This window comes from Diabrotica virgifera, chromosome 1 (assembly GCF_917563875.1).
Source record: "Diabrotica virgifera virgifera chromosome 1, PGI_DIABVI_V3a".
NCBI lineage: Eukaryota > Metazoa > Arthropoda > Insecta > Coleoptera > Chrysomelidae > Diabrotica > Diabrotica virgifera.
The window spans coordinates 299,091,242-299,118,292 of NC_065443.1; the positions used below are offsets into that span (position 1 = coordinate 299,091,242).

At 33.9% G+C, this 27,051-nt stretch overlaps 1 protein-coding gene across 1 annotated transcript in view; it reads left to right on the forward strand.

Annotated features, from left to right (window-relative positions):
* The first annotated feature begins 2,468 nt into the window (after window positions 1-2,468).
* LOC114329399 (eukaryotic translation initiation factor 5B) overlaps window positions 2,469-27,051 on the forward strand; it is a 105,109-nt gene continuing 80,526 nt past the window's right edge. Inside the window, exons 1-6 of the mRNA XM_050642186.1 lie at window positions 2,469-2,686; window positions 2,742-2,813; window positions 2,894-3,349; window positions 10,708-11,033; window positions 11,125-11,297; window positions 20,556-20,757. Of these exons, the coding sequence (XP_050498143.1) occupies window positions 2,646-2,686; window positions 2,742-2,813; window positions 2,894-3,349; window positions 10,708-11,033; window positions 11,125-11,297; window positions 20,556-20,757 (1,270 nt within the window). The 5' untranslated portion in view covers window positions 2,469-2,645. The remainder of the gene's footprint in view (window positions 2,687-2,741; window positions 2,814-2,893; window positions 3,350-10,707; window positions 11,034-11,124; window positions 11,298-20,555; window positions 20,758-27,051) is intronic.

The window sequence follows — 27,051 nt, forward strand, 5'->3', positions numbered from 1 at the left end:
TTATTGTGTTTATTTTAACATACTCAACCAAGGAGGGGGAGAGGGTACCTCAAACATAGATAAGTTATATAGGTACACATATATAGGTATGACCATAGTATGATGATGGAGTGAAAGTGAAAAGGGAAGGAAGAACATGTAAAAGGAGGAGTGTCAATACCATTGGCGCACCTAGAATTTTTCTGTAGGGGAGGGTTGGCTTGGCACCGAATTTTTTTATGCTACCTCCATTTTGAGTCCTTAAAATTTGGGTTTTAGTTTAATTTAAAGTATCAACTAAAGATATAGTAGTAGTGCCAAAGATTCAGGTGTCTATATCTAAATATAATAAAAAATATTAATTTAAATCCTAAACTGTATTTTAAATAATAAACTTTTTACATTACTTTATAAACCTAGGGGGGATTTAACCCCCAAAACACCCATTGGTCAATACTACTACAAAAAGAAATTTAAGAAGAACATCTCTAGCTGGGAAATAATCAATTAATAATAGAAATGAACATAAACCTAAAATCACATAGACTAAGTTTTCACTCTGATGGCATATAAAACAACATAATGTTACTCTACATCCCACCAGACTGAAAACAATGGGAACATGGGAACAATTCTCTGATTACACCTCCAAGGCTTTTACAATTTGCAAGCCATACGGATGCTGAGACTAAGGAAGATGAGGGAATTTTACAATTTGTAATTCACGTCCCATCTGCTCACCGCGCTGAGCAGATGTCCCATCAGGACAGAGCATCAGCATCATACGGATGCTGAGACTAAGGAAGATGAGGGAATTATAAATTGTAAAATTCCCTCATCTGCCTTAGTCTCAGCATCCGTATGGCTTGCAAATTGTAGAAGCCTCGGAGGTGTAACCAGAGAAGGTTCCCATTGTTTTCAGTCTGGTGGGATGTAGAGTCACATTATGTTGTTTTATATGCCATCAGAGTGAAAACTTAATCGTTTGCTAGCAGTTGCCGCTAGGGCATCTATGCCATTTCGTTCGTTGCAATCCGTGACTGCACGCCGGGGTTTGTTTTAGTTGGATCAGAGAGAGCAGCATATATGCCTCCTGATGAGAGACAGACTAATAAGTTTCGAAACCGGTAGAGGTGCTTACGGCACTCTCTGAATGGACTGGAATATGGTGCGGCTGTAGTTTCGTTTTGCAACGAAATTGAAAATGGTTATTCATCTTTAAATCACATAGAATCTCAATTATTAGTACGTATGGACCTAACGTAGATGATAAAGTAGAGGAGAAAAGAAAAGTAGATACTATGAGTCTTTAGATGAGACAATATCACTCAAGATGAGACAATATAGGCATCACTCAAGAAATTGTGATTTTAAGAGACCTTAAAGCCGCTCTGGTATTAAACAAAACAGTAAAGTTACAAGACTTTTGGGTGAAAATGTGTTAACTATAATGGTAACAGACTGATCGTAGTGTGCCAAGGTAACCCAGTTAGAATCACTAATATACTACAAACAAATATATTCACACATATATGGACACAGTATACCAGAACCATTTGTTCAATAATTCGCCAAGTATATGACCATTAAACAAAAACACAGCTCAACATAATAATATACAGATGAGTAGAATGTGGTACAACACACATGATTACATGATTAGAAGTAAGTAGATAAGTCTTAGCATGTTGTAATAATATTTTTGAAACGTATATTTAGGGTAGTCCCATTCATTTATATAGTTTTTCCGTGTTGTACAAGTGCTCAGTTATGGCATAGTGTCGCATCGCCACTCAACAATACGACACTCTGGCCTCTTACAGACAGAATCACTTTTTGAAGTCGAAGCCAACCGCAAAAGTCGCTGGCTTGTCGCTAGTATCGGCGTTTGCTGTGTTTCTGTTCGTCTTAGTTTTGTAGTTAACAGCGGAGACAAAATGTAATCTGTACAAGCAGATTAGTTATGAATTCGAACAAAGAAACATTGCTTTTACTGCTCTTTCTAACGCGTAGCAGAGAAGGAAACGTCTGAAAGGGTTTCGTGTGAAAAGAGGATCACTACAATTATTGAGAAGTCAGCCGTCGGGATCGACAACCGGCACAAGTTGTAGTGCAGTCGAGAAAACGCACGTGTGAAAAGGAAATGCGTTTTGCATTGTTGTTAAATGACGACTTCAAGTAGCGACAGACAACCACAAATGCTCGACTTTCTGCTGCCGACTTCGACTTCAAAAAGTGGTTCGTCTGTAAGCGGTCTTATACAATCACTGTAAATTTGGTTGCCTACCTTAAGGTTCGAAAAAAGAGTATTTGCACAAAAACATACAAAAACTGCTATATTTTTAAAGATACATACTTATAGAATTAAAGTTTTCATGAACTTTTGATCATTTATTTTAAAATTACTATTATTAATTTGTATTATCTAGATTTCATTCCGTGCCGAATAAATGCTCAGTAAATGACTGAATTTGTCTTATGTCAGAATTGTCAATGTCAAATGAAAAAGTCAACACACTTTTGGATCCTTTTATTGCATGTGGAGAATTTGCCATTTTTCGGTAACAGATTGTTGAGCAAAATATTTATTTTTAAATACATTATACACTTATGATAATATTTAGAGAACTTCTACACCTAGAAAGTATATATATTAACAATAAAAAATGGGTAAATCTAAGAAAATCCGCAAAGGAGGTGATGAGAGGTAAGCATGAATATCACCAGAAAGATCTGTACTTATAAGCTAATAATACTTTTAGTGAATCCGATAATGAAAACAGTACCCAGGAGGTAATTGACAAAGCCAAAACAAAAAAGACCAAGCCAGCTAAGTAAGTAATTTCTAAAAAAAAACCTAAAAGTTAGGTTAGTTGATTCCTTTTACTAAATGTCTGTTTTTATTAATGTTAAGATCCCAATCTACCAGTGATGAAACTAAAGAGGAAAAAGCAGATGCCAAGAAGGCAAAAGGTAAGAAAGAAAAGAAACAAGTGGACTCTGAAGGATCAGACACTGAAGTGGTTTCCAAAGTGAAAAAATCCTTCGCTCTTCTTCAAATCGATGATGAAGACTCAGACGACAACTCTAAACCCGCGGTGGAGGACGACGATGATGAAAGTGAGACAAAACCAGCTAAAAAGGACAGTAAAAAGAAATCTAGTGATGAAAGGACTACAAAAAACCAGGGGGGTAAAAAGGGGAAAAAGAATAGAAAACGTGATGATAGTGATGAAGATATAGAGAAAGTGTTAGCTGAATTAGAAATGGAGTATGCAGGTATTAAGAAGGAACCTGAACCGTCCAATGAGGAGAAGCCTGTAGAAAAAGTGAAGGAAAAGAAAAAAGACAAAATCGATGAACCAAAAGGGTGAGTAAACCAAAATATTTATTAACAAGCATAACGTAAAGTAATTATATAATGTAGTGGCCTTAGATATGGCAGTCTTAATATGATTGAAAAAATACCCTGTTAAATATAATATTGATACCTCAGTTCCATACAGAAATAAGTCAAAATTTAGGGTTTTGAGAAAATCACAATCAAAGATTTCATAAGTATGTTAAAAATCAGATTTAAACTATCAAAACTTTCTTTACCATATCATGTGATACATAATTGTGAATGTGAAACATAATAAGTCAAAATCTACAACTTAGCCAGTGTTGGCGAGAATATCTAGACATTTATAAGAAAATCTCTACAGGCCCCAGGTAGACTCAGCCTGAATAAAATCAGTATCTTGGATAACACCAAGGGTAATAATAGACAGTTACAATGTAGGACTCCCTCTGTTACCTTCCTTGTGTACCATTGACCCTAGACATAGCAGACTACCCTGCTATAATCCCAAAGCTGTGTTAGCAGTATAAAAGAGACTATATAGTAGTAGTTATATAGTGTAGTACCATACAGAAACAACTCAAAATGTTTCTGTATGAAAGTCGTGTTCTCTCTGCAACATTTATAAAGAAAGTATGGTTCTTTTCATGAGCATTTTTCAGTGCGTCACAGTTTTCGATTTCTTTCTACGCATTAAATTGTATGTGACAGAAAAAAACATATGTCGGTGATTACATTTCGTCGGTGACATTTATAAGATTTATTCTAGTTGTCAATAGATGGTTCCACAAATTATTTACTAATTATATAATATATCTACAAATATAATCTGTACAATTTATAAGACTATACAAATCAAAGAAAATACCATTTTATAAATGCAATAAACACAATTGATTTGTTTTTATGCCAAATTGCAAATAAAATGTGACTACTGTCAGATTTAACTAAAATGTCATGTTAGAATAAATTTAATTTATTTATTTATTTATTTATTTATACTGCACATTTACAGCAATAATGCCAATTATAAATGCACAGTTGGTCAATACAAGGTAATAAGAACATACAATAATTTATACAATACAATAAAATAAATACATGTTAAAACAATAAATAAGGGTATCACAGTTTATGTAGCATAGTACTCTTTTTCATATTATATAGGTCAAGGTCTTCACTCACGATAAAATCGTTCATTGCCATTAAGCAGTTTGCCATGGGGGAGTTTGCATATTCTGGAGTTATTTTAAATAAAGTGTGTCTACATCTAAGTTTTGGTCTGGTACATTAAAATTTATAAATGAAAGAATCGTAGGAGAATCTATGATTTGATAAACTATATTAAATATGAAAATGATTTGGGCATTTCTACGTCTTTCGATCAATAACACAGTGTCAAAAAGCATTCTCTGCAAGTTATAGGAAACCTTAAAAGGATAAATCCCAAATTTCCTCAGATATAAAGACCTCAAAAATTTCTTCTGAATCCTCTCTATCATATCACCATGTGATATGGTGGAGGGACTCCATATGGTACAACAATATTCGAGTTTTGACCTCACATATGCATTAAAAAGCTTAATTGTAGTGTCACAATAAAATTCTTTACTGGATCTTAGGATAAAGCCTAACTGTATATAGCAATCATTAGTTAGTTTGAGAATGTGCTCATTAAAGGAGAACTTGCTAGTGAATAACACCCCTAGATCTCTGATTTTTGTTTAACCTTTCAAGTTTTACTTCGTTAATAAAATAATCTGTTCTTATGATTTCTCGCTTTCTAGAAAAAGTCAATAGTTTACCTTTTGACTCATTTAAGTTCAAATCATTATTTTTACAGAATGTGGATATACCTCGAATATCTTGTTGTAAATTAATACAGTCATGTTCGTTTTTATTGTAAGAAATAATTTTAAATCGTCTGCAAATAGAAGAAACTTGGCAAATTTTATATAATCGGTGATGTCATGTATGAACATAACACAAAGTAAAGGCCCAAGGATGGAACCTTGTGGTACACCTGACCTGGTTATAAAACTGTCTGAGTAGCAGTTCCCAAATTTGACTACATTAGTACGGTTGGTAAGGTAAGATTCAAAAAATTTTATAAGCTTGTCAGAAAGTGCATATGATCTCAGTTTTTTTAATAGTACTGAATGATTTACTCTATCAAAGGCTTTTGCTAAATCAGTAAAGATAACATCAACTTGAGAATTATTTATGGATGAAGCAATATAGTGACTGAAAATGCACAGATTTGTTTGAGTTGATTTTTTGTTTATGAAACCATGTTGTTCTTCCATTAAAGTTTTTGAAACATGAGTATACAGTCTATTGTACATAATTTTTTCCAAGATTTTTGAAAGAGAAGGCAATACTGTTATAGGACGATGATTTGATATTAAACTCGTATTTCCAGATTTGTGGATAGGAGTTATTCTACCTGCCTTAAGCGCATCCGGAAACGTGCTTGTCTCTAAACATTTATTAAATATCATTTGTAGGGGATGTAACAGAACTTCTGAATACGCCTTAAACAGGTAAGAAGGAATCCCATCCACACCTATAGCTGCACTACTTTTTAAAGACTTAATTGCAATATTGATTTCTTCTAAAAAATGAGGAGTTATAATGTGTTATAAATGTGTAATGAGTTATAAATGTGTATTATCACGGACTTACCTTTTTTTCTATCATTTGTGACGCACTGAAAAATGCTCATGAAAAGAACTTTATTAGAAGTGTTGCTGTATGTATCTAGTCTTCTTCTTTACGTGCTATCTCCGTGACAAAGGTTGGCAATCATCATTGCTATTCTAACTTTTGACACTACAGCCCGAAAGAGTTCAGTTGAGCTGCATCCAAACCATACTCTGAGGTTTTTCAGTCAGGACATTTTTCTTCTACCTATACTGTGCCTTCCTTGAATCTTTCCCTGCCTTATTTTAGGAGTTCATATCTATAAGCACGTGTTATATGACCCAAATATTTTAGTTTTCTCATTTTGATGGAATCCACTATCTCCCTGCTGTGCTCTATTCTTTTTAGTACTTCTTCATTGTTTATTCTCTCTGTCCAAGATATTCTCAGCTGAAAAACAGCTGTTAAAATTGTTCTACAAATTAAACATATTCCAAAATTTTGTAAAAATGTAATACATTTTTCAATTTTTCAGCCCAAAATTAGGCCACACACAGTGCAATAATGTGTCACAATGAAATTAATATTTTCACATTTTTGAGGTGTCAATATTTTTATTTTATCATTTAGTGTTTAAAAACAATACGGTTGATAAGATGCCCTCAGTTGCTGAGAAAGTATTAATACAAAAGATTTTTTATTCAGTCAATGGTGTGAGCACTGTCAGTTAAATAGTAACGTGTGGCCTAACTTTTACACACATACCTACTGTGCAAATGTATTATATTTTTCAAAATTTTGGAACGCGTTTAAATCATAGAACAATTTTAACTTTTGATTTCAATACAGATCTCAATCCTCTACAAATATTCTCTCATGACTTTTGATGTAAAATAATTAGGGAAGCAGGAATTCAACAGTTTAGAATTTTACATTGAGTTTCCTATGGCCCCCTTTACGATTCACCACCCGGTATAGTTGCTGTGTCAATGGCAACCGTAGCTAAAACACTTTATTAATTTGAAACAGAAACGTTCCTTTACATTGAGAATGATGAAACTATATGGAGCCTAATCCATTTGTATTCATCTCAAAATTGTTTATTTTTTATACTTTTGGAGTAAAAGGTCCTAATTTCCAAATTTTTACTATTTCCTGGGTTCCTCGTCTATTTTGAATGGCTCTTATGGATGTCTTTTACACTTCATATAAATGAAAGTTCATAGAATGCATATCTAATAATCATCACCCAATTTTGGATGAAGCAAATATAAAAAAAATTAACTGAGAAAATACACAACAATATAACGCTATAATGGGGTATTAAAAATATTTGTTTAAATAGAACAAAATACTAATTAACAGAACAGTATTAAAAAAGTTGAGGATGTGTTTCATCATCAATGGTGCTACAACTCTTTGTGAGTCTTTGCTGCGTTTACTATTGCCTTCCATGTTTGTCGGTCCTGTGCCACTAATTCCCATTGTCGCACTCCCATTTTCTCTAGATCTTCTTTGACTGCATCTTTCCACCTTTTTCTAGGCCGCCCTACAGACCTTCTTCCATCTGGCCTTTCCCAGAACACATTGTTTATAAGGCGATTGTCGTTACTGCATATCACATGCACTGTCCATCTGAGTCTATTAGCCTTTATATATCTGACTAGATTTTCTTTTCCGAATAGAGACTCTAGCTCGTTATTGTATCTGCGCCTCCATTCGTTTGTCACGCTGTCTCTGCAAGTGCCATATATCATTCAAAGGATTTTATGTTCCCACACCAGCAATTTATTTACTTTTTTTTGCTAGCGTCCATGTTTCGCTTCCATATGTGACTGCTGGTCGTATTATGGTCTTATATATCTGGATTTTTGCACCTCGTGAAAGAAGTTTTGACTTCATTAGATGTTTCATTGCAAAGAAAGATCTGTTTTCTGCCATTATTCACGTTTCAACTTATCGCTCTAATTTGTTGTCATTTGTGATTGTTGTTCCTAGATATTTAAATTCTTTAACCACTTTGAAGATATGATCATTTATAGTAATATTTTGCCTTATTCGCCGTCGTTCTTGTTTTGAAACGACCATGTATTTTGTTTTGTCTTCATTTATTTTTAGACCGATGTTTAATGCAGCTTCTTCAAAGCTTGAGAAAATATCCTTAATTTCTAATGTTGATTGAGCTACTGCATCTAATAACAATCCCGTGCGGGATGTGTTTGCAAAGTCTAATATATGTATCATCACAGGATACTCAAAGAAATACTATTACCTGATGCATATAAATCAAAATTTTCCAAACAGTTCTAAAAATGTCACATGTATACATAAACATTGGTACAATCATAGCAAAGATAGGTATGGTGCAATAGAAAATTGCCTTATCTGGCGAATAAACCTAACTAAAGGTAACAGAGGAACCACCATCATTTTTATATTGCTTAAATAAGAAATGTATTTGACTAACCAACAAATTGATTGTTACTCTATTTATATGTTATGAACTTTAATATTGAATATATCGATACCACAGTTCCATAGGGAAACAACTCCAAAATTTCATATTTGGAGTTATATATTCATATATTAATTTTAAGGAAATCAATATCATGCAGAAACAAGTCAATAATATTTTATTTTCCAAATAGTAAAATAAAATAATAAAAAAAAACTAAAAGAACTCATTCTAAAATTCCCTCATCTCCTTTAGTCTCAGCATCTGTTATGGCTTGCAAATTGTAGAAGCTTCGGAGGTGTAACCAGAGAAGGTTCCCATTGTTTTCAATCTGGTAGGATGTGGAGTAACATTTTTGGTGTTGTTTTACGTGCTATTAGATTGAAAACTTAGTTTTTTTTTGCTAGCAGTTGCCGCTAGGGCATCCCTGCCATTTCGTTCGTTGCAATTCGTAACTGCACGCCGGGGTTTGTCCTGGTTGGGTCAGAGAAAGCAGCATATGTACCTCCTGATGAGAGACTAATAAGTTTCGAAACCGGTAGAGGTGCTTGCAGCACTCTCTGATTGAACTAGAATATGATGCGGCTGTAGTTTCGTGTTGCAAGGAAATTGAAAATGGTTATTCATTTTTAAAATAAAATAGTTATCTTTACATCTCTTACCTCGACACCGTAAGGTACAAGAGGATGGCTTAAGTAAGTAAGTATCTTTATAATATCTCCATTTCATTATTTTACTAGAAACATAGAAAAATATTAGAAACATCAATCTACATGTAAATAATAAGATGATAGAATGAGTTCAGAATTGAATAAAATTTTGAAAAATATAATACATTTGCACAGTAGGTATGTGTGTAAAAGTTAGGCCACACGTTACTATTTAACTGACAGTGCTCACACTATTGACTGAATAAAAAATCTTTAGTATTAATACTTTCTCAGCAACTGAGGGTATCTTATCAACTGTATTGTTTTTAAACAATAAATGATAAAATGAAAATATTGACACCTCAAGAATGTGAAAATATTAACTTCATTGTGACACATTATTGCACTGTGTGTGGCCTAATTTTGGACTGAAAACTGAAAAATATATTACATTTTTACAAAATTTTGGAATATGTTTAATTCGTAGAACAATTTTAACAGTTGTTTTCAATACAGATTTCAATCCTCTACAAATACTTTCTAATGTCTTTTGATGTAAAATAATTAGGGAAGCAGGAATTCAACACTTTAGAATTTTACATTGAGTTTCCTATGGCCCGTTTTCCAATTCACCACCCGGTATATCGATGGCTTAATATGAAAACTTTGTATGTAATTTTACATACAGATTTACAGGGGAGACAAAGAACTGAATTTCTGCATACTTTACCCCAGCTAATCAAAATAATTATTCGATACTTCCTGTAATCTTTACGCAATGCAAGAACTCGTGAACATCATATCTTGTCTTGATTATTGCATAAGATAACAGTGTCGTCAGTGTATCTAGTTCAGTAATTTTTTATCAGCTTATTTTGCATTCTGATTTTCACTCTGAAGTGTTTATTTTGCAAAGCCTGTTTGTAAATTGTATCCTAGTATATATTAAATACTGCGCTCTTTTATATTCCTTTTCATAGGACTGAGTATGCTCGTCATTTTCCCTTGTCGAGAATGCTCAACTTATGCAATGACATGCTACTTGATCCATTCTGTCCAAGCATTAATGTCTTCAAAAGGCAGCTGGGGAGTTTAATGATTTAAATATGTGATATTTTTCATCTTCTGTGATTGGATATACTGTTTAATTGTCTTTTATTCGTTGATTTTTGATGTTTTTTGTACATGATCTCTACTTTTACTATTATTTTTTTGTATTCTTTTGTAAATGGTTCTACCGTTGAAATAAATAAATAAATAAATAATACCAGAGATAGCATGCATCTCTGTCTGAAGCCCCTTTTCCTGCATTATCTACTAGAGTATTGGTGTTTTTTCTTATTATACGGGCAAGCAACTTCACAAACTTTCTAATGTTTCTCTTCATATTCTTCCATTTCTAAACTGTCATCCACTTTTCTTTAGCTACTCATATTTTTTGTTTTAATTGTCTTTGTTTTCTTTTATATTCTGCCTTTTCTTCATATTGTCTTCTTTAGGATTCTATTAGTTACACAATCCTCTTCTAGTATCTTGGTCATAACAAATTTAATGTAAATGTAAAAATAAAAATCAACATACATCAGAGCATTTAAAACATGAGTCAAGTCATAATATTTATGGTTATCAATTTTTAGTGAGGTAGCTGAAGAAGATTCAAAACAAGAAGAGACCAGCACTGTGAAAACCGCGGCACAAAAGAAAAAAGAAAAGAAAGAGAGAGAAAAACAGAAAAAATTAGCACAGAAAAAGCAAGACGTGCCTAAGGAGGGTTCAGAAGAACCTGCCGAACACCAGGAGCAATCCAAACCAGAAGGAGCTGAAAAGAAACCTGAAGCAAAAGACAAAGATGATAAGCAGGAAGATGATGAGCAAGATGGTGATAAGAAGAGCAAAAAGAAGAAGAAGAAGGGCAAAGAAGATGATGAGAAGGATGCCAAAGACGCAAAAGATGCCAAGAAAGGTATGAATGTATAAAATTTTGTAATCTTTAAATTAAAAAAAAAATGTGTATTAATAGTATTTTAGATGTATCATATTTTTGTTATTTTCAGGTCCCGGTAAGAAAGCCATAGCAGCTATGCAAGAGGCTCTAAAGAAAATGAAAGAAGAAGAAGAACGAGTGAAAAAGGAAGAAGAAGAACGTTTAAAACGAGAAGAGGAAGCAGAACAGGCCAGATTAGAAGCGCTGAAGTTAGAACAAGAAAGAAAGGAAAGAAAGAAGCAGGTAATATTGTGTTTTTTTTTGTTATTATGCGCATCAATAATGCAATATTCATCATCCAGCCTTCTGTGTCTAAAGTTGAACATGAGCCTCCCCCAATTTCTTCCAGTTCTGTCTGTCTCGGGCTTCCTGCAACCAATTCCCAGCAATCCTTTTAACGTCATCTGTCCATCGTGTAGGTGGTCTACCTCTACTTCTTCTATCTGCTCGTGGTCTCCATACTGTAATTTTTTCGGTCAACCGCCCATTGTTGATTCTGGCCACATGGCCCGCCCAATTCCATTTCAGCCATACTATTGCTCTTCGATATCTGTGATGCCTGTTCTTCTGATTTCCTCGTTTCAAAACCTGTCTCTGAGAGTCAGTCCAAGTAGTGACTGTTCTATTCTTCTTTGGGCCATTCTAAATTTGTAAGTCATGACTGGGTAAACACATTAGTTGAACTTCTTTTTCAGCTAATTTAGCACATTGCTCTTGAAGATGTCTGATAAAGCTCCATATGCGGCCTATGGTGATTCTGCTTTGCAGTTGGGCAGTTTGATTGTTCCTGCCAATTTGGTTTTGAAGTATTTATATTTATGAACAAATGCTATTTCGTTGCAGTCCCCTTTTGGATTTTCGCTTGTACATAGTTCATTCTTATTTTACTTTACTCCTCTTGATTCCATTTGGAACATAGGGCCTCTACAGTCCCCCTCCATTCATCTCTGTTTCTGGCCAGGGCTTTCACCTCTTTCCATGTTAACCCATTGTCTTCTAGCTCTCTGGTAATATTTCTTTTCCAGGATGTCATTGGTCTGCCTTATTTTCTTTTTCCAGTTGGTTGGTAATCCAGGGCTTGTTTGGTTATATCATCTTCATTTTTCCTTAATGTGTGTCCAATAAACTTCCATTTGCGTCTATTTATCGTTTTGGCTATCGGCTCTTGATTATTTTTTCTCCAAAGTTCTTGTTACTTATCCGATTTTACCAATATATTTGCAATATTCGTCTATGGCATCTATTTACAAATGTTTGAACGTTTTGTATAATCTTTTTCTCTATTTTCCAAGTTTCTGCTGCATATAGCAAAATGCTCACATAGTTCATTCACTGACGGTAAAATATTGCAGAACCTCTGAATTTTAAAGAACCGCTTGGATTGATATGAAATTTGGCATACACATAGCTAACATGTCAAAGAAAAAAGGTGATATTGTGCCGTTGTGTGTTTTTCTTAGGAAAAATATGAACTATAAAAAAGTGAAAAAAAAAATGGTGTATTTATTAGGTCTCTATACCCAGTAGAAGCAGAGTTGTAGCTAATAAAAAATAAAAAGAAAATAATCGTTTTCGTTTTGATTCAATTCGAGTCTCTTGCCATCCTCTGACACAGTGTTTCTGGATCTCTATCCTTTATCAAAGAGGCTATTGCAAGTAGACTGAATTGAATCAACTCGAGACGAAGAAGAACTGCATCTATTAAAATATCTGCAGTATATTGTGGTTAGACTGTCCTCTAACGGGGAATGACAAAATAAATAAAATAAATTTCGACCAAGAGTCAGGATTCTGTTAACCGAGATACTATAGTATCAAGCGGCGCCGCTAGGAGGAGCTTCTCCAACAATGCGTCTCAGAATACTTTAAGAACACTTGGTCATTTTGTACTCTAAACCGAGTAAAGCATGAAAAAGAAAAAGAGAAAGAAAATAATCGTTTTCGTTTTGATTCAATTCGAGTCTCTTGCCATCCTCTGACACAGTGTTTCTGGATCTCTATCCTTTATCAAAGAGGCTATTGCAAGTAGACTGAATTGAATCAACTCGAGACGAAGAAGAACTGCATCTATTAAAATATCTGCAGTATATTTTAGTAGATGCAGTTCTTCTTCGTCTCGAGTTGATTCAATTCAGTCTACTTGCAATAGCCTCTTTGATAAAGGATAGAGATCCAGAAACACTGTGTCAGAGGATGGCAAGAGACTCGAATTGAATCAAAACGAAAACGATTATTTTCTTTTTCTTTTTCATGCTTTACTCGGTTTAGAGTACAAAATGACCAAGTGTTCTTAAAGTATTCTGAGACGCATTGTTGGAGAAGCTCCTCCTAGCGGCGCCGCTTGATACTATAGTATCTCGGTTAACAGAATCCTGACTCTTGGTCGAAATTTATTTTATTTATTTTGTCATTCCCCGTTAGAGGACAGTCTAACCACAATATACTGCAAATATTTTAATAGATGCAGTTCTTCTTCGTCTCGAGTTGATTCAATTCAGTCTACTTGCAATAGCCTCTTTGATAAAGGATAGAGATCCAGAAACACTGTGTCAGAGGATGGCAAGAGACTCGAATTGAATCAAAACGAAAACGATTATTTTCTTTCTCTTTTTCTTTTTCATGCTTTACTCGGTTTAGAGTACAAAATGACCAAGTGTTCTTAAAGTATTCTGAGACGCATTGTTGGAGAAGCTCCTCCTAGCGGCGCCGCTTGATACTATAGTATCTCGGTTAACAGAATCCTGACTCTTGGTCGAAATTTATTTTATTTATTTTGTCATTCCCCGTTAGAGGACAGTCTAACCACAATATACTGCAGATATTTTAATAGATGCAGTTCTTCTTCGTCTCGAGTTGATTCAATTCAGTCTACTTGCAATAGCCTCTTTGATAAAGGATAGAGATCCAGAAACACTGTGTCAGAGGATGGCAAGAGACTCGAATTGAATCAAAACGAAAACGATTATTTTCTTTTTCTTTTTCATGCTTTACTCGGTTTAGAGTACAAAATGACCAAGTGTTCTTAAAGTATTCTGAGACGCATTGTTGGAGAAGCTCCTCCTAGCGGCGCCGCTTGATACTATAGTATCTCGGTTAACAGAATCCTGACTCTTGGTCGAAATTTATTTTATTTATTTTGTCATTCCCCGTTAGAGGACAGTCTAACCACAATATACTGCAGATATTTTAATAGATGCAGTTCTTCTTCGTCTCGAGTTGATTCAATTCAGTCTACTTGCAATAGCCTCTTTGATAAAGGATAGAGATCCAGAAACACTGTGTCAGAGGATGGCAAGAGACTCGAATTGAATCAAAACGAAAACGATTATTTTCTTTCTCTTTTTCTTTTTCATGCTTTACTCGGTTTAGAGTACAAAATGACCAAGTGTTCTTAAAGTATTCTGAGACGCATTGTTGGAGAAGCTCCTCCTAGCGGCGCCGCTTGATACTATAGTATCTCGGTTAACAGAATCCTGACTCTTGGTCGAAATTTATTTTATTTATTTAATAAAAAATAGGTTCATATTCGTCAAATTCCAAATAAAATATTTCAACGTGAAATAACCAAAAAATGAAGCACTTTTTAAAGCTTTATTTTCATTTCTTAAAAAAGTTTCTACCATCAAAAGTAAGCGAGTTACGCTCAAAATAAAGTTGGCCCCTTTTTTTGGTAATAAAAAATTGTGAAACTTACCCCCTAAGCAGTAACGTTTAATTTCATTTGAGATTCTAATTTGGGGGCGATTTTCCCGCTTTTTTTAACAAAAAACAGGGACCATCTTTATTATGAGCGTAACTTGCTTACTTTTGATGCCAAAAACTTAAAAAAAATTAAAATAAAGCTTTTTTAAACGCTTTAAAAAAGTTGTAATGAGTTTTCCCCAAAAAGTGCCTCATTTTTTGGTTATTTCATATTGAAATATTCGATTTGGAATTTGACAAATGTGAACCTATTTTTCATTAGCTAAAATTCTGCTTCTACTGGGTCTAGATACCTCGTACACACACCATTTTTTCACTTTTTTATAAGGTATATTTTTACTAAAAATATTTTTTCCAATAAAATACTTATTTTTTGAGTTATTTGCAAAAAACCGTCTAAAAACGTGGTTTTTTGTTAAAAAATGAACATATTCACTCGCAAATAACTCAAAAAGTACTAACTCAGTGAAAACGATATAGAACAAAAGTTGCTTACAATTAGTCAGTTCCATTTCCGGACTTATATATTTTGAACATATAATTTTTCACCCCCGAGAAGGGTGATACTTACTCCCAGAGCAAAAGCACACATCTGCACAGTATCACTTTTTTTCTTTGACATGTTAGCTATGTGTATGCCAAATTTCATGTCAATTCAAGAGGTTCTTTAAAATTCACAGCAATCACCGTGAGTAAATGAACTATTGGTACCAGGTTTGTCATGTATTTTGTCTTTCCAAAATTTGTTTTCATGTTATTAGCGGAATATTCACTCTTATTACTCTGTGTTTTGAGTAAATGTCCTAAACAAAGTCGGCTTCGTTACCTTTACAAACAGTAGTTTGTTTTATGTGAACATCAGTGACACCAAGGATGAATAATATTGTTATTTCCGATTATTTGATTAGTACCCTTTAATATTAATTTACATGTTTTTTTTTATTACATATTTTCATTTACAATCTGCTTCATCGAAGCTATAAGCAAATAGTTTGAATGTTAAATACATGAGGGAGAAGCTGCCCTGTGGCAACCCTCCTATTATAATTTTTTACATTTGATCACAATATGTATATATTTAATTTATTAAATCTGTTGGCCATAGTTTCTTCAGTCGTCTTGCGAATTCGGGAGGAGTGTTCAGCAGTCTTGCTTCATCATTTGGATGACTTCTCAGTCCATCAAGGTAGCTCTTTGTGATCCTTGGAATTTCTTCCTCTACCAAGGGTGTAGCTGAGTCCTCGTGTAGGGTTTTATTGCTTACATACCAGGGTGCGTTGAATATCATCCTCAATATTTTTGATTGGACTCTTTGTATTATCTTGATATTTGATGGCTTTGAGCATCCCCAGAGTTGAACACCATAGGTCCAAATTGGTTTTATCATAGTTTTATACAGGAGCAGTTTATTTTCAATATTGAGTTTTGATTTTCGACCAATAAGCCAGCTCATTTGTCGTATTTTGATGTTGATCTGGGTTTTCTTGGCTTGGATGTGCGGCTTCCATGTTAATCTTTTGTCAAGGGTTAGTCCCAAATATTTGACTTGTGTGCTGACTGGTAATTGTGTATCATTTAGTGTTATTGTTGGGCATACATCTCTTCGGTTTGTAAATGTAACTTGGGTTGACTTCGTTTCATTTACTTTCACCTTCCATTTGTTGAGCCATGTTCCCAATTGGTCAAGGTGGTTTTGCAGTTGTGCAGACGCGATAATAGGGTCCTCATTAACAGCGATTATGGTGGTATCATCAGCGAATGTTGAGATTTGGGTTGTTTCAGTGGTTGGGATATCTGCGGTAAATAATAGGTAAAGGAGAGGGCCCAGGACACTACCCTGTGGTACACCTGATTTAATGGGAAAATATGTGGTGTTATATTTTACTTGGAAGTAACGATCTTCAATGTAGTATTTCATGATTAGGTAGTAGGGGGTTGGAAGAATACATTTGAGTTTGTATAAAAGTCCAGTATGCCATACTCTATCAAATGCCTTTTCTACATCTAAGAATGCCGCTGTGCAATATTTTTTTTCCTCAATAGCAGTAAGGATTTTTGTTATAATTCTATGAGTCTGTTGTGTTGTGGAGTGTCTCTCTCTAAAACCAAACTGGTGTGTGGGTATTTCTACATCTAGGTTAATGTCATTCTTCAGTCTACCAAGTAGTAGTCTTTCGAAGATCTTAGACATTATCGGCAACAAGCTGATTGGCCGATAGGATGATGTTTTATTTGGAGGTTTACCCGGTTTGTGAATCATTATTATTTGCGCAAATTTCCATGTGATTGGGAAATATGTCAGTCTGATTGCACTATTGTATATTGTAGTTAGCATGACCAATGCTCTTCTCGGAAGATGTTTCAGTATTAATCCTGTTATTAGGTCAAATCCAGGTGCTTTGTGGTTATTGCATTTTTCTATTTCTAGTTTAACTTCTGATGTATTGAATGGTGTTATTGGAAGCGTCATAGGGCAAGCACTATCCAGGAAGTCTCTTATTAAGTTTCCATCATCATTATTCTCTACTTGGTGTTCTTTAAAAATACCAGCTAAGTATTCTGCAAATGCTGAAGCTTTTTCCTCGTCTGATCTTCCCCAAGTACCATCATCTTTCTTAATTGGCGAGTTGTGTTCTGTAGGTCTCTTTAAGTGTTTTGTTGCCTTCCATATTGAGTGATCTTCTTTAGACAAGGTACTAATGTAGTGTTCAAATGTGGCATTGCGTGCTTCATTTAGCGCTGTTTTTAATTGTCTGGTTAATCGATTATATTCGTGTTTGTCATTAATGTTGCGGCTTCTTTGCCATCTACCTCTTGCTCTTCGTTTTTCGACTATTAGTTGTCTAATATAATTCGAAGTGGTATTTTTGTTTTCTTGCTTTGGAGTTGATGGTGTAGCTCGATATGCAGCTTGCTGAATTTGACAGGTGAAGTGGTTTATAGCCTTATCTATGTCATCTTTTTCTTTGAGTCTGATTCCAAGATTTATATTCGTGTCAAGCTGGTACTTGAATTCACACCAATTAGTTTTAGGGGAAGTCAACTTGGGTATTTCAGGTCGTTTGATTATGTGGGTGCTGATTGTTGCTATGATTGGTGTGTGGTCAGACGAGAGATCCCAACTTGCTTCTATGTTTGTGTAGTTTGCTGCAATTCCTTTTAGGATAAAGAAGTCGAGTAGATCTGGTAGTCTATTTGTATCGGACGGCCAGTACGTTGGTTGTCCCGTCGATAAGTAGGTGCAGTTTGTGTTGTTGATGGCATCTAGTAGGCTTCTGCCTTTTGGTGTAATGAGTCGTGAACCCCAATTCGTATGCTTAGCATTCCAATCACCTCCAACAATGAATTTGTTACCTAGCTTGTTGAATAGTTCTTCGTATTCTTCAGTTGTGATTCTATGTCTAGGAGGGCTATATATTGCAGCAATTTCGAAGTTCCAAGGCCTGGCATTTATATTAAGTATTGTTGCTTGTAGCTTATCTGTTTTATGTTCCGGCATTTGATGATGTTGTATATTGTTCCTTATAATTATTGCAGATCCTCCATGGGCTGTTCCATCTGGGTGACTAGTGTGGTAGACTGAGTATTGAGGTATTTTAATTACGCTTCTTTCTGTGAAATGCGTTTCGGATACAAAGAGGATGTCTATTATGTTGTCCTCTAGGAATTGGATTACTTCTGCTTTATGGTTTGCTAAACCATTTGCGTTCCATTCGGCTATTCGAACAGATCTAATGAATTTTATTAATTAATGTTGTTAGCGTGGTAAGGATCATGCTGTTTTGATTCATTAGTTGGGTGAACATTGCTTTAAATTCGTTTAAGAATAAGTTCATCTGAGACCCTATGTCAGCTACTTGATTTCCTGCTCTTACTGCTTGGGCATAGGATTGGGTTCAATTCTGTTGTTGGTACTGTGATTGTTGACTCTGATACTGTGAAGTTGGTGCTGGGTTAACATTTTGATGTGGGTTCTGATTATTATGGGTTGACTGATTTCCGCGTTGTCTATTATTTCTTACATTTTGCAAGTCCTTGTAAATTACGCAGCCTTTATAGTTTGCAGTGTGTTCTCCGTTACACAGGGCACATTTTGCTGGTGTATTTCTGGGTTTTGTACATTCTGGCGTTGGATGACTTCCTCCACATTTCACGCATGCGTAAGGTCTTGTACAATACGCTTTTGTGTGTCCATAACGTTGACAGCGCTGACACTGTGTTATATTTTTCTTTCTGTGAGGAGGTTCAAAGCTGACTTTCATATTGCCGATAGAATCCAGTGTATAGATGTGTTTGTTGTTTTCTTTCGGTTCTAGGTCCACATAGAACATTGACAGTGGTGATTTATTGACTCTGTGTAATACGTTAATGATATTACGGACAGTATGCCCTGATTTAGCTAGTTCACTTTTTATTTCTTCAACTGGCATCGAGCGGTGTAAATTTCTTATAACTACCCTATAAGCTCTATCTTGTTTTGCTTGGTATGTGTGGTGAACTATTTTGCTACTATTTAAATGCTGTATAAGTTTTCTGTATGACTCAATAGTTTTTGTGTTTATTTTTATTGTATCATTTGGGAGAGCTTTCGACTGGTAGTCTTCTGCTTTAATGACTGTCGATAGGTTTTCAGTCATCTTTTTGATATCATTTACCCCATAGATAAATATAGGTGGAGGTTTAGGTGTTACTGGTGTGTTATTATTATCAGTTAGGTTTTCTAATGGTTCAAATCTGTTGTTTGTACTCACTTGCATTGTTGTTGTGTTATCATCTTTGGGGTTTGCTTTTCTTTTTTTTTGTAATTTTTTTGACTGTTTGCCAATCATGGACATTTTCTATGGTTTCGTCGTCTTCATCGCTTGAGTTTTCCATGACAAGTTCCTCTCCACTGAGGATGTATTGGGAAGCATTTGATGTATTTGGTTGATCCATTTGAGGTGCAGGGAGGTTTTGGTTATATTGGTGATTATTGTTTGGGAATGGAGTAGGCGGGATATATTGGTTTGTTGTCTGTTGGCTGCTCGGGAATCCATAAAATGGGGGCGATATTACTGGAGGTTGTTGAGGCTGTGTATATATTTGGGGCACATTATACAACCCCCCATTTGGCACTTGATTTTGGTGGTACATTTCCTTAATATAGTACGCCACTGAGTTAAAAATTAATCACATAAATAGTAATTTAGAATTAATCACTCAAATCGTTTTTTAATTATTATTTCACTAATTACCATAAACTAGTCCCGGCCGATAGCCGAGACCGGCACAAAAACTTGGAACTTGGATCTCGAGAGCGATATGGTACGTCTTTACTGCTCGGAATCCAAATACACACTAATTTACATGTATGCGTGTATTATTTCCTTCAACGTTTTATAAACGTTTAGACCTAACAAGACAATAGGGATGATTATTAAACTTATTTTTCTACCAATACGTGTACCAATAAGTTTTCAATTTAAAAATATTTTAGTAATGTTTTTAATATTTGCAATATTATTAATTTTGCTATTAGGATTGAAAACTACTTCATCTTTCAATTGCCATATGACGCTAGTCACCTGATACCTTCACTTCGGTTTCAATGGGTGGGAAATGCTCTCGGTGCTGGTCATTTAGGATATGGAGAACAGTGCCTACGTTCTCTCCGATGAGGCTCCAATAAGAGCCGAAAATCGCGATTCAGAGGACTGGACTGCGCTCAGTATTCTAATTGAAAAGTAAGATTGTTTTGCCTTCGCATTGCAACTGAATAAAAATGGTATACATTTTTATTTTATTTTTCTATATTTACAGAAAGAAAAAGAACGCAAAGAAAGACTGAAAGCCGAAGGAAAACTATTGACTGCTAAACAAAAGGCTGATAGGGCTAGGGCTCAAGCATTAATAGATAGTTTGAAAGCACAAGGTGTAGAATTACCTGATGTAGGTGAGAAGAAACCAACTAGACTGGGAACGAGGATAAGGCCGAATAAGCAGAAGAAAGAGCAAACTCCAGGTAGATAAACTATTTTTACTATAGTAAATTCGAACAAGCCATTCACCCGATAATAACAAACCTCACTGAAATAGTAATATAGACTAGTGATGTTGATTATAGTTACTTTCGAGTTTTCTTTACAAATCGTTACTTTTGTATAAAGTAATCATTTACAGTATTCGTTACTTTGATTACCATGATTACTTTTGTATTTGAGTACCGGTAATCATATCGAAAATCGTATTTCTCAGTAGGTAGGTATTTTGTATAAAGTAATCATTTACAGTATTCGTTACTTTGATTACTATGGTTACTTTTTTATTTGAGTGCTGGTAATCATATCGAGAATCGTATTTCTCAGTAGGTAGGTCTTTTGTATAGGTATTCCGATATAACAACGACCTTCACCGATCTGTTTAAGGGATAAAAATGATTTGATTACTATAATTACTTTTGTTACTTTTGTATTTGAGTACTGGTAATGATATCTAAAATCGTATTTTTCAGTAGGTAGGTATTTTATATAAAGTAATCATTTACAGTATTCGTTACTTTGATTACTATGGTTACTTTTTTTATTTGAGTACCGAGAACATGGCGGCCGACGATGATTGTGTGTCGGAAGATGGTGATAAAAATAATAATAATAGTGGCAATATGAAATGTTGTAATACAAAAAAGTGCTCAGTATGTGTGTGTATAAATTGTTTATCGATTTATCACCAAAGTTGCGCAAAAACGTATACAGAAATCAAGTTTTTGGATGAAACTAAAATAACATGTTGTCAAGTGGTGAAAAAACCGGACGACAAAAACGATAAACAATTAGTGTTAGCAGTTGATAACAAGTATTTAAGGGAACTGGTCGATGAAGTAAAGGATAAAAATAAAATTTTTGCCCTAAATAACGAATTATTGTTAGATAGGATTAGGAGTTTGGAACATGAAAATGCTAATCACAAATGTAAACAAACTTTCGCGGAAGTCGCTACTACACCTATCAGCAGTGTACCAACTTTTATCAGACAAGTGCCTCCAAGAAGTGTACAATCAAATATAAGAAAACCAAACGTTTTACCAATGGAACATGAACAAGGTAAGAAGGAACCTCAAAAAAAGGTAAATAGCGAACAAAAGGAAAATGTTAGCGAAGATACATCCGCAGAAGAACGTGAAGACACTAGAGAAGAATTTCAAACAGTGGTTAGAAGAAAACGACAAAGAAAAAACATAGGTACGGGGAATAGTTTCAATGATAGAGAATTGGAGTTCTCAGGAGGGGAGCGTAAAGTATGGCTCTACATAAATAGAGTAAAAAGGGCCGCAACTGAAGAGGTGATTAAAAAGTATATTAAAAATAACGTGGAGTTTGAAAACGAAATAGTACAAGTGAAGGAATTACCATCGCATGAAAATCGATTAAAAGCGTTTGTCGTAACAGCATCTCTCAAGAAAAAAGATATTTTATATGATCCATCTTTTGGCCTAGTGGTGTAGGAATAAGTCGTTTCGATTTTAACCGTCACAAGGATTTTCTAAGTGGGGGGAATTTTGCAGTACTGTAAAAAATAATCACCCAAAAGTGACACAAAAAAAAATTCAAAACATAGAGTAAAACAGGATTTCTGTAATTGTAATTTAGTTTTTTATGTTGACGAATATTTCGCTCTGCGTATATGTATGTGTCTATGTATATATGTATGTACAATTTTCGAAATAAATATTATTAAAAAAAAATCATTCTCAGTAGGTAGGTATTTTGTATAGGTATTCCTATATAACAACGACCTTCACCGATCTGTTTAAGGGATAAAAATGATTTGATTACAATGATTACTTTTGTTACTTTTGTATTTGAGTACCGGTAATCATATCGAGAATCGTATTTCTGTAGGTAGGTCTGTATAAATATTCCGATATAACAACGACCTTCATCAATCTTTTAAGAGATAAAAATGATTTGATTACTATGATTTCTTTTGTATTTGAGTACCGGTAATCATATCGAGAATCGTATTTCTCAGTAGGTAGGTATTTTGTATAGGTATTCCGATATAATAACGACCTTTACGAAGTACGAAGTAATCAGAGTAATCAAAGTAGATACAATAGTCGTTACTCGCTCTGATATGATTGGTACAAAGTAACGATTTGCCTCTCTGTATACTGCCGTGCTAAGCCCAAAGGCGGCAACTGATTTTTTATCGAAAATGAGATTTTTGTATTTTTAGGTAGAATAGGGTATTTAGTATATATTTACAAAGTCTTTGGAGTTGTAGAAGCATTATATTTTAAATAAAATTGCAATTTTGTTAGCGGTATCTACACTTTTTAGTTAAAATACTAAGCCATTTGGCGGTAAATGTTAAATACTATGGCGTTTTGACGGTATCTGCTACAGTTGCCGTCCATATACCTTAGCATATTGCACTTACCGCTAATCTACTTTAAAGAATGCTACGCCTACATTTAGAAACCGCCTTAGTATTACGAAGTAAATTCGGCCTAACTTTGCAAGGTTAAATTATTGTGTTAGTTAAAACAGTTGTGTTAGTAAAAGAAATAATTAACCAGGATAATGAGAATTTTTCGAGATTATTATATCTATTGAAATGTATTTTAATTTTTGTTTATAGTGTTTCCAGAATTAACCAATTATGTTGTCCTAAACAATATGACTCTGCGCCAAGTATGTGATTTATATCTTGAATTAGGCAGTAAGAGATTTTCATATTTAAAAATATTCCTTTTTTTAATTAGGTTTTAAAAACTTAATAATATATCCACACGCTGTCCACAAGCATTTTTAGAAAAAGAGACTTAGAATATTTTGTTTTTTTAGAAAATCAAGTAGAGTCGAGTAAGAGCTGTGAAACACGAGGTGAAACCACTAAAGACAATATTATAGAAAGAGGACAATTTATTATAAAGTAATTACAAGAGGTGAAAAAAAATTATGTTCAGCCTGTACAGGCGCAAGGTCTGTTTCATACTTAAAGTTTTCTGTAATTAACCCTTTGTTGGTCGTACATGGGAGTAGCAGTCCCATTGATTGCATTTTTTTTTGTTTAAATACAAGCTATTATCATTGTTTAACTAGACAATATCTAGTAGTCTAGTTATACAATGCTATTATAAATAGGTAAAAGACAATGTGATCATATTTTAATCATAACATATAACTAGTTTGTACAATACAACTAATAAAATGTTAAAATTTGCCCTAATTACATTAAGTAATGGTATTTTAATACCCAATATGATATTGTGAAATACCCAATAATATAACAATGCATAATAATATTAGGGTAGGTGTCGGCTATTATAAAAGTCGTAAAATAGCGAACCTTTGTCGCTAAGAATATAAAAGCTGAAAATAGAAAGTGAAAAGTATGGTTTAAAATCACATTTACAGTTGAAGAATTCTTTAAAACATCTATAACAATCTGAAGGGATTCTGTTTTTTCCTAGTATAAGTACAGTTTCGCCCAAATTATTAGACACACTATAAAATATTTTATAAAAAATGTTAATTATGAGGTAATACCATTGTAATCCTAAATAGGTTTTTTGGTATGTTGTTCGGTTGTCTATTTAATTGTCTATATTGAATCACAAATGGAACATTATTATTAATGAACCAATATGTTTTTATTGACTCTTGAAAGAAAACTGATATAACGACAACTAAATATTGTCAATTTGTTGTTGTCATATCGTGGCTCAACAAAATAATAACATTTAATAGTATTTTAATTCTTTCAATTTAATAAACTTTAATACACAGAAAAGCTTTTTATTTCACATCAGTCACAACTGTAAACCACATACCGCTAATAGGCTTAGTATTATAGTAAGTTTTGATAAAACGTTTTAGCGGTATCTACCTCTTTTTATATAAAACTTTGTTTTAAAATATAATTAATGGTCCCCTTAATAAACTGGGGCATATATCCATGCATTAAATCTATTAGCTAGTCCATAAATCCCTAACGGGCCAAAATTGTAGCATTCAATTTTGTAAATCGATTTTTCCACCATTTTTTCAAATGTTAGTTACCGCCTTTGGGCCTAGCACGGCAGTATAGTAATCGTTACTTTCGGTATTCGTAAGTAACGAGTACTTTGTAACGAATAGTTACTTTTTCAACATCACTAATATAGACTGTGATGTTTCTTCTGTTTACATGGCATGGATTCCTCTTCTGTCTCCTGTATGGAAGTGATTGTCACAGATTTTTCTCGTTAGAGTCCCCAGACTGTAGATTTTCTTCCATCTGATATGCATAAAACTAGAACTGTGGACTTGGTAATAATAATACTTTCTCAGACTACTTGTAGACTCTGAGACACACGCAGACCTCCATCGGTGGTCAGTTTAGAGCCCAAGATTTTTTCTTCTTTTTTTTTTGGTGAATTTAATGGCCTTGGCAGAGCCAATTAGCCAGACATTTTGTTATTTTAAAAACAAACAATTTTTTTTTCAATCAGAGGAATGTTTTCTGTATTTCTAACTCTAAATACATAACAAACTAACTATACATAACATATTACAATTATTATCTAAATAATACACTGTTTTGGTCGTAAATATTTTTTGTAAATATTTATTTTTTATTATTATATTTTTAATATGTTTTTTATTATTTTTTTATTATTATTTTTTATTAATTGTTTTTTTTACTACGCTAAGACATAAACCCGATTCAACATCTCAGAGGTTTACATCTTCTTAGTTTTTTTCTCTTTTTTTGCTTTTTTTCTCTTTTTTTTTTGGTTTGTTTTTTGGTTTGTTTGTTTTTTCTTTTCTTCTTTTTTTTCTTGTTCTTTTCTTTTTTCAATTATAATATACAGTAATTACTTAAATCTACAGGGTTTAAAAAAAATAGCAACAAAACAAACATGTTTTGAGCCCAAGATTATCCAGAGCTTCCAACCTGGGTCCTCAGTATTAGATAAACTAATAAGTTTACCAAGTCGGGCTAATGTCACTTTAGTGTCTGTAGGGTATGCCAGCACATGTTTAGATTTAGGAAGTTTTTCAGCCTTATCAACTTTGTACTCCATTTTTTCGTCCAGCAAGTCTTTTGTGATATTAAAGGACTCTTCCTGAGCACATATCAACTCAAAGTACTTGTCCATGAGTCGTTATCCTCTATGTCAAAGAGCAGATAGAGCTTCATTAATTAGGACATCTTTTATGTGTCTTATTTCATTCTCGGGTACCATTTTACCCAGGTAGTTCTTGGTGGTCACTGCTATTTGATCCATTAGATTGCAACTTTTACCTAGAATCTTTTGAGGAGAAAATCACAGGTTTGCTTTTTTTGTTATTTTTTTGTCGGGAATACTTCTAATAGATACAATCCACATTGCGCCCTGTGTCATATCAGTTCTTCTTCGAGATGTAGCCGGAGGTTTTCATGGTATGACCTTATTAGTTAGTTTTAATATCATTTACCTGAGCTTCGTTCTTTCAACTACAAATAAGCTTTGCTGAGATACCTCAAGTGTCCGGTGTTTTCTGGAAGAGTAATCGAATCGTCCTTAGATTCTGGTTTGTGTTATGTTGTTTTGGGCTTTTATTTGTTTCCTTTGACTACTGGGTATCCATTTTGGAGTTTTGTTAATTTTTGGGTGCTTCTTAGGTCTCTGTTTTTTATGTTTATTAATTTGGTCCATCTACACACACCGGTAAAATTATGTTTAATGTCTCGAATTTTTTAAACCAGTGGTCCGATTTGAGTGATTCGTTCAGTATGTTATAGCCTTATTATTTAAGAATATCGTCGTGATAATATTGTTACTAGAAAAGTAAATATCATTTTATACCGGGTATACCAATCATACTGTGTTTTTTTTCTTAAAGTTTGGAACACCCTGTGGAATATTCTAGCATATGTAAAGTATTAAAATTAAAACTCGATTGTAGAGTTACGCTTTCTTAACATTCTTCCTTTCGATTCATTTAATTATGTTGGCTAGTAAAAAAGTTATGTGCGTTAACAACTATCCATGTTTTTCATCAATGAATCCTCATAGAAGGGGAGGAAAATATGCTAAATTTGCAGTTACTCGAGCATTATGGGGACCTATTGGATTATGAAGAGTCTGCACTAAAACCAGAAAAAGGTTAAGTTTTCCATATAGTGGGGGACTTTTCATTTTTTAATTTAATTTTCCATTTGAAACAATTGTTTTTTTCCGATTATAGCGCGATCTATCCATAATTCGAAAAAATGTGTCGAATAAATTATATTATTTTTACGTAAAGAATCCAAATCTGCAATAAAAATTGGGGCTCCTATTTGA